At 45.1% G+C, this 9,027-nt stretch overlaps 1 protein-coding gene across 8 annotated transcripts in view; it reads right to left on the bottom strand.

Moving 5' to 3' along the window:
* Positions 1–1,454: 1,454 nt before the first annotated feature.
* Positions 1,455–9,027, bottom strand: part of MMP19 (matrix metallopeptidase 19) — a 42,349-nt gene continuing 34,776 nt past the window's right edge. For 4 of the 8 annotated variants that reach the window (XM_089477350.1, XM_089477369.1, XM_089477377.1 and 1 more), the window contains 4 exons: positions 7,714–7,839; positions 6,767–6,931; positions 6,350–6,477; positions 1,458–3,113 (listed from right to left, as the gene is read on the bottom strand). In XM_089477350.1, coding sequence (XP_089333476.1) covers positions 2,886–3,113; positions 6,350–6,477; positions 6,767–6,931; positions 7,714–7,839 — 647 coding nt within the window. In that variant the 3' untranslated portion in view covers positions 1,458–2,885. Of the gene's footprint in view, positions 3,114–6,349; positions 6,478–6,766; positions 6,932–7,713; positions 7,840–9,027 lie in introns of all 8 variants that reach the window. The other 4 variants (XM_089477342.1, XM_089477395.1, XM_089477387.1 and 1 more) reach the window with 4 other exon arrangements.

The following is a 9,027-nucleotide window of genomic DNA, read 5'->3' as shown; positions in this document are numbered from 1 at the left end:
GCTGTAGCAGAGCTCCACAATTGCATGAAACAACGACAACACCAAAATGAAGTATGAAGCAGGGAGGTGGGATTAAAGGGGACTCACAAAGAGAGTGCAATGACAGCAGCAGCCTGTCATGAGTCTGAAGATGTGTGTTATCGAGGCTGTGAACACAATATGCTTCCACCCCACCCCCCCATAATGCAATTGCTGTGATAACAGTGCTGGTGTAATAAAGTCCCTAGTAGAGGGATGAGAAATCTTTCACCCTCCATGTTGAAAGGTTACTTCTCCAATGAATTCACATTACTGGTTGTGTGGGGCCTGCAGCTGCTGGAAAATCAAATCTCACTCCTTACAATGTCTGTTTGGTCACAGATTCCTCAGCCCTCTTTTAGCATTTGAGAGCCGAGCTACTGGAAGCTTGGAGCTGTGCAGGGTGGGACTGGGCCCTTCACTTACCATAGGATTTTTGGTCCATGTGTCAATTTGGTTACCTTTCTGATATCCAAACTGATTCCCAAGAAAATACAGGAGAGCATAAGCAAGAACTGATAATGGATATGTTGGACAGCAGGCTCTTGTAAAATGGTGAAGGCAGGGATGGTTGGCTGCCTCTTGGACACTCTGTGCACCAAAGAGCAAGAACTGGATGGGAAATGCGCAGAAAATCTCATCTATCTGTTGCAAGTCCTGGGCAGCCTCTCCACCCAGCCAGGTGAACCAAGGCAGCTTCTCAAGCTACTCCGAACTGAGCAGGGTAAAATAGTATTGCAGAAACTGAAAACTGATCTCCACTTTCCTTCAGAGAAAGGGGATAACCACTTTTCTTTCAGCAAGACTGTTGTGATTTTGGAGTTTATCAGACGCGAGTTTTTGGCGATTTTTCCTGCCTATCGCGCAATGTTTGCATCACCAAAATTGCGCAATAACGTGATAGCGCGATGTTCTTCCAGGTGCCATTCATTTCTATGGGAGCCCGTTGCGCAACACTCCCGTAGTTTTAGCGTCATTCCTCCCCTTTTTGTGCACTACGGGGGGGAAGGGAAATCAGGCCTTTGTCTCCCGTTACCCTTGCGAATGCATTGCGAAATGGTTTGGTGTGGTAGGCAGCAGCGCAAAGCGACACAAATGTTACTGATTGCAAAGTTCCCATGATGCTGAGCTGCTTTTTTACCCCATTCCCTTCTGGTGGCCTTCCTTTGTCAGAACAACCCCAGGGGAGGGGGGGTGAGAGTGGGGGGTACGTACAACTAATGTATGCAAGGGATTCCCCCAAGGGCCATTCGGTGCAGCCCCTTCTTCAGTCCTGCTGGAACACGTAGGATCCTAGAAATTAAAGGGACCCCACAGGGCCTTCCACTCCTGCCCCCTACTCTGTCCTGAAGGAAAACGTTGGAGGCTAGAAATTAAAGGGACCCTAAAAGGTAATCCATTCCAGCCCTGTTCCTCTGCCTGCAAGAACACCTAGGAGGCTAGAAATTGAAGGGACCCCAAAGGGTCATCCATTCCAGCCCCTTATTATGTCCTGAGGGAAAACGTTGGAGGCTAGAAATTAAAGGGACCCTAAAAGGTCATCCATTCCAGCCCTGTTCCTCTGCCCGCAAGAACACCTAGGAGGCTAGAAATTGAAGGGACCCCAAAGAGCCTTCCACTCCTACCCCTTACTCTGTCCTGAAGGAATACATAGGAGACTAGAAACTGGAAGGGGCTTCTCCCCTCTCCCCCGGAAGCACAAAGGTCAGGATGCCACCAAAATCTCCAAGGAGCATGCACAAATATGTTGATGCAAAATGTTCAAGACAAAAGGAAGGCGCTGGTGTAGTAAAAAGTTCTGCTATGCATGGTTTGGCATCACGCAAATCGCAACTGTTGCGCAGTTGTAGCGCTAACAACGTTTCGGGGGATTGACAGAAAAGCAAGCAGTGTGGTAGAACATTGCGTTATAAGGTCATTGCGCAACGTTTGTTTCACTTAGCGGAATTGAGGGTCCAAAAACTCGCGTCTGATAAACTCCTATGAATCAGGCAACAAAGGGCAGTTGAATTAAGTAGAGGGACTCAGCTGCAATGTACTACCACAGAGTCTTGGGGTGATGATTTCTTGAAGGAAAAAGAGAGCAACCATTTACCATCATACCCTTTTCTTTCTTTTAATTCTGGACCAGTGTAACTGCTGTTAACAGCCAGCTATATACATTCAGATCCTCTAAATCAGAGTCTTCACTCGTACTGCTAGATACACAAGGCCTCATGACTGGTTAACGTGGAACACATTCAGTATGAACTCACAGAGTCTGTCTTAGCAATCACAAAGATGTGTTTGTGTATGTCATATATTGGGCATGCCCAACCCCACCCCATCATATTCCACATATTTCCCATAAAACTTCAGCCTTAGTAAACAAAACAGTCTATCCCTCCTACTGGTAATAGATAAAAGGCAAAGTGATCTGCTTCTCCAGACAGAATAGTAAATGAGTATGCTCACCATGGGCAAATATACTTCTGGCATACCTGCTTCAGTTCTCAAAAATATATATTTCCAGTCTAAAAACTCCTGTGCTGTCTTGCCATGAGTCCCCACTTCATACCCGTTTCCTCCAGGGCTCTCCATATTCTGAGACTGGGCTAGCCCCTTCTGCCACTCATACTGATGCCAAAGTAAATGGTATTGTTGATGGAATCCAGCACAGAAAAGATCAAGGTGGTTACTATTTGGGAGTGGCATTCAAATCAAGAGAACTGTAAGGTGTCCATTGTATTTACCCCCACCCCCACCGCGTCCTTTTTCAGAAGAGTTCTTCTAGTTTGCCAACTGTAGGTGTCACTGTTGGGTCCATAAAAAAAATCTCATTGCTGCTGAGTATTGAGAAGTGGAATGCAGGGCAATCCTTGTAAGTGTTAGCAGTGCATCCAGCGCTCAGCTGTACTCAGTGGGTAGCCTCTCTCAACCCGTAGCTGGTCGTTGAGCCTCCAATAGTTCTTCCCTTTGAAAAAGTAGACCTTGCCATTCTCCCAGGTGAATGCAGCATCCAGGTGGGTTGGGGCTCCAGTGAAAAGGGTGGAGATCTTTCTGGGGAGACTGGTGAAATGTGTCCCCAGTTCATCCCACTGCCAGTAGCCAGTGCCCTAAGAAAAGAGATGGGGCAGAAATTAATGCATTTTGCCGGATTCCCACTGTCCGTTCTGCTGATGTTTGTTAACAGCCATCAGAAAATATTAAAACAATAATATTCATCTTAAGCTTTGATGATTAAAGTAAAAGTCACCATTGGCCACAATCACATGGATAAATATTAAACAACTCAGACTTTACATTAAGACTGAGCTTGAAGTGGTAGTCCTTGGACCAGTGCCAGTCCTTAAGCCAGTGGCTGCTGGTCCTTGGCACATTTCCAGGAAAAACAGAAACAGTTCTCCACAACTAGAGTTGCCATAAGTCAGGACCTCCAAACCGGGACAAATGTAGGACAAATGTAGGATAACATTTTCAAATGTAGGACACATTTTTCTAAAAATGGAGGACACGCCAAAAAAATTTGGTGCTTTTAAAAAATGTTAATATAAATGCATGTTTCTTAGGCATGATCAAAATGGAGGACATTTGGGCATTATTCCTAGACAGATGGCAGAAATGGACTTCCCTTTCTGGCCAAACACCCCCAACCTCCATTCCAAAACACACACGACAGCACATTTGGGCATTTCACATGGCTTTACTGAACATGGCCTCTTGCATATTTCAGAGGCTTATTCCATAACCAAACCCCTTGGGTTTAACACTTAGCATGGTTTAACATGGCTATGCATGCTGAACATGTCAAGGTGGTTTCACAGTTCTTGCACTAAGTACTTCTCAGAAGTGTGTACTTGGTCAAGGGACTTTGGTTTTTCTTCACTGCGCATGAGTTTGTACAAATCACAGCAATTTACATTGGCCTTGCCTCAGAGGCTTGCTGATATCAATATCGCCATTAAAGAACCAAAAACACACAGAAAAGGCACTTTGGAAAGTCACACTCTCTTGGCTTCAGAAACAGTGCGTGCATGCCTCTCAGGCTGACTCTCATCATCATCATCATCATCATCACCACACTATCACTGTCAAAACAAGGGAGACTTGTTAGCATTAAAAGCACCCAAAACACACTTTGGAAGGTGACACTCTCTCGGCTTCTGAAACAGTGCGTGCATGCCTCTCAAGCTGACTCATATCATCATCATCATCATCATCACCACCACCATACTATCGCTGTCAAAACAAGGGACACTTGTTAGCATTAAAAGCACCCAAAACACACTTTGGAAGGTGACACTCTCTCAGCTTCTGAAATAGTGCCTGCATGCCTCTTAAGCTGACTCATATCATCATCATCATCATCATCATCATCATCATCATCATCATCATCACCACCACACTATCACTGTCAAAACAAGGGAGACTTGTTAGCATTAAAAGCACCCCCCCCCCCCAAAAATAAAAACACCTTGAGGCCTCTGGCCAGCCACTCACTCACTCACTCACTCACTCACTCACTCACTCACTCACTCACCTTCTCCTCCTCCTTCTTCTCCTCCCCCCTCCTCCTTCTACCCCTCCTCCTCCTCCTCCTCCACCTCCTCCTCCTTCTCCTCCCCCTCCTCCTTTTCCTCTTCCTCCTTCTACCCCTCTTCCATGTGGCCGGGCAGCCGGGGGCGGAGGAGGAGGAGGTGGGTGATGTGGTCGCGTGCAGGAGGCGCCACCCACCTCCTCCTCCGTCCCCTCCGCCCCAGGCTGCGCGGCCACGTGGAGGAGGCAGAGGCGGTGCCTGCTGCGCACAGCCGCACCACCCTCCCCACCTCCCCGCACCCCCGCGCCACCTTCTCCCGCCTCCCCACGCCACCCACCTCCTCCTCCTCCTCAGCCCCAGGCCGCGTGGGAAGGCAGGGAGGGTGGCGCGCCCGCGTGCAGTAGGCGGCGCCTCTGCCTCTTCCACGTGGTCGCGCGGCCTGGGGCGGAGGAGGTGAGTGGCGTGGCTGCGTGGGGAGGTGGGGGAAGGTGGCACGGCTGCGCAGGGGGGCGCCGCCTCTACCTTCGCCTTCTCTGCCCCAGGCCTCGCTGCCCTCCTCTTCCTCCGCGCAGCCATGCGCGGTGGAGGAGGAGGAGGGCAGCGAGGCCCCATGGGCCGCGGCAACCCGCTGCAACCAGTGTTGTCCTGGTTTATTGGCGGCACCCATGACGGGAGGGGGACAGTGCCGCCAAAACTGGGAAAATCCCGGTTGCAGCCGGGTTATGGCAACCCTATCCCCAACAGGTGCATTGCTGTTCTCCGGTACACTGGAAAACAACAATAACTGGTCCTCAACATCAGATATCCTGAGAAGCATTCATTAAGACAACTCTCCTGACATTTAGGAAAGGGTGTTCGAAAAACTAAAACAGAAAACCTGCCAGTTTAAATTCAAAGATATAGCCATGTTAGATTGTAGAATCAGTATGTAGAGAAATCTTGTAGCACCTTTGAAACAAACTGAAAGAAAGAATTTAGCAGCATGAGCTTTTGTAGACTTCAGCCTACTTGTTCAGATGCTTTTGCTCTGAGGAAGCAGAATGAAGTCTATGAAAGTTCATGCTGCCAACTTCTTCCTTTCAGTTAGTCTCAAAGCTGCTACAAAATCTCTCTACATATTGTCAGTTTAAAATCAATCAATGGCCCATCTGCCTTTCCATTACCTTTGGGCACTAAAGTCACTGAACCACCACTCTTGCTATCATCAGGCATAGTGAGCCACTGAATTTAAACAGTATGCAAAGCAATGTTGTACCTTTGAGAATGAAAGGTGCTACAAGATCCCTTTGCATACTGATTTTTCAAATTAAAATGGCTATGTCTTTGAATTTAAACAAGAGACTCCATTCCCTTTAATGCCTTGGGCTCACTTTGCTTTTGAGTCCAGCTCCAAATTCTATGCCTGCAGCTCAAAGCTGTCACCACTTTGTCAAGTCCTGTATTAAGATCAGCTGCTGCATGTTCATTATGTCCCCTCAAAAATTTCACAGAAAGGGCTGGATTTATAAAACGCCTTTCTTTCCCCCCCACAAATACAAGAAAATAAGGATATACAGTAGAAACTACTTGGATTAAATGCAAGGACTGCTTTAAGGAGAACACAGTAAGTACTGTTGTGATTAAAAAAAGATATAGGCCTGTTCAGTAAGTCCACACTGTAACTGTCTACTTTCCTAACCCTCCACCACAATTGTGTAAACTGTTATTTTGGGGAATCAATTTGCTTTAATATTCCTATTTTAGTTATACACAATAGTTGTTAACCATTTATGTTAACTACTGCTACTACTTATTTATGACAGCTATCCTATTCACCTTAAAGATGAAGATCTTCTTGTTTCCTGGCCAATAGAGAGCAGCATCTATCTTAGGTGGGATACGGGTGAGAGGTTTGGGGTACCCACGGTCCAGCTTGAAGCCCTGATAACGCCACAACTTACTGCCTGGAACCAGAATGACATAAATACAAATTTTAAAAAGGAGGCAATGCAGAGTTACGTTCCAGCCCATTATTAGTTGGTAATACAAAATACAATCTGTGTCAGAAGTTTTGCATCTTGTAATTTGTCTCCTTGTGAATTTTCAGTCCCCAAGGGAAAGAGACTTGTAAAAAGGGATCTAAAACTTGGCAGGGAAGCTTTATTGGGTGTATTACCAACAAAAAATTCTTGAAACAGGAATTAAATAATTCAGGGAATGTTTTCTTGCTTCTTGACAACCAAGCCCACAAACCTTTGAAGAAATAAGTCCGCCCAGTGCGGGGAGAATACACAGCAGCATCCAGCCACCCTGGCAGTCCTTTCCACAATGCTGAGATTTTCAGTGGTGGGTTGGTCCCAAAGTCTGTCACTGTCCACACATAATCCCCATGGAAAGCATAAGTCTTGTCATATGGCCCTGGTCAAAATGTGGGAGAAAATGGTTAAAATCTGAATCTGAATCCCATGTCCTACCCTTTTCCTCAGTTCTGAAAGATGGGCATAGTGTGTTGCCTAATGCCTCCCCCAACCCACTCTTCTGACAGAGTTAGTCCAGTATAGCAAGGAAGACCAGGACTCAAATCATAACTCACAGATCTGATAAAAGATCAGGATCATATCACTAGCTCTCAGGCACCAATTTTGTAAATGGGAATGCAATATTAAAGATGTGCCTTACAATAATACTATTGAAAAAAGTAAATGAAGAAAGCCATTAAAATATTTTTCTAGGAATGAAGGTATATAGAAATTACTATCCTAACAGAAGAATATTATGCTACAGTAATCTATAGAAATTCTTCTTTTTAACAGCACATAATGATTCACACTGTTCCACTTACACCACTGTCTCATTGTACCATCTCCTCTGTAACCCTTTAGCACCTTATTATACTGGCACCCACCTTTCCTCACATTTTTTTTACATATTTAGCCACTCAAGAACATCTGACAGTCCCAGTTTGGTTCAGCTCGCTAACACTTTTTGCTCTATCATTGGTCCTGCCTCTCAACAGTCTTACCTGTTCTTCTTTACATGCCAAAATGGCACCCAAGTGACGAAAAAGAGACATGGATAAGACATTCATTTGTGAAAACCTGGGGTGGATGGATGAAGTTCTGTCACTGCTTTTTTGCACATTCCCAGAGAAGCAGGGTTTGTTTGGATCTGCAAATCAGAAAAAAAGAGAGGAGACTTACCAAGCATGATGGCATCCAATCGATCTTTACATGGGTTAGGGACTTTACTAGGTTTCACAGAGCCTGTAGGGACAGTAGTACGGGCAGGAGAGGTCATTGTTGCTGTAGTTGATAGAGTCTTCTTGCCTGCAAGGAAGAACAAAGAATAGTTATGGGCAGAGCCTGAAAGAAAAACTGCAGAGTTAGGAAAAATATTTGTGATGAGGAGAGCAGGGGAACATTTGGCAACTATAGCTGGCAAACCACTGATCTTGTTGTACTGTACCAATGTGTTGGCATTCTCCCTCCTAACCCAACCAGAATTCCATTCAAGGAGTCATCAAGAACAGAAGCTCCAGCCTTTGCTTCCCCCCAGGGAGCTAGAGCTCACCTCATGATTTGAAAACCACTGGACCAGGCCCATGCCTCTCTTAATGGGGAACAGACTTCCCTTCTGTTGCTAGGCAATACACAAACCAGATGACAATGAGAGCACAAAGGCAGACATGTCATGGAAAAAGCAAAAAGTCTTTTTAAAAATCAACCAGGCTTAGGATGTTCAGGATGTTCTGTATCTTCCCTATATACAGTTAACCCTCAATATTCATGGATTCTTTATCTACAGATTCAAGCACCCCCAGCTTGAAAAATTTCCAAAAAAGTACAAATTCCAAATAGCAAACCTGGATTTTTCCATTTCATATAAGGGGCACCCTTTTACAATGCCATTGTATTTAATGGGACTTGAGAATGCATGGATTTTGGTATCCATGGGGGATCCTGGAAACAAATCCAAGCATATACTAAGGGTTCACTGTAATCTTCACAATTTTCTTTTTTTAAAGAAAGTGTACTAAAGACTTATTTGTTATCATGGTGAATCAAAAAACTTGCAGTGCAGGAAGAGTAACAATACATGTCATATCTTTAAAAAGAAGGGACAACTTTAGAGGGTCCATTTTCCAACACATCACAAGCTGCATGTGTCCTTCCCAAAGCTTTCTTTTAAAAGGTGGGAGTTTTGATAAAACAAAATGGGTGCTGTTTTAGAGGTGAATTGTGCTCCTTTAGTGGCTTCTAGGGCTACAGTACCCCCATTTCGGTGGGGAAAGGGGAACTGGGGGATCTGGGATGATGAAAACTGCTTTGGGGACCTCATGCAGCCTATGGGCCTCATGATCTCTGACCACAGCATAAACACTTTAATTGTGATTTACCTTACAAAGCTGTTCATAAAAAGTCTGAGTGGTTTACAAAATTAAGATTTAAGAATAAAGTACTGTAATAAAATACAAAAAAATTACAAAACTCCCAGCATAAAGCTTTACATAGCAT

This window comes from Sceloporus occidentalis, unplaced genomic scaffold (assembly GCF_023333645.1).
Source record: "Sceloporus occidentalis isolate IW3139 unplaced genomic scaffold, rSceOcc1.0.p SCAF_1, whole genome shotgun sequence".
Taxonomy (NCBI): Eukaryota; Metazoa; Chordata; class Lepidosauria; order Squamata; family Phrynosomatidae; genus Sceloporus; species Sceloporus occidentalis.
The sequence above is the reverse complement of the archived record's forward strand: the minus strand, read 5'-3'. Positions and strand labels throughout refer to the sequence as shown.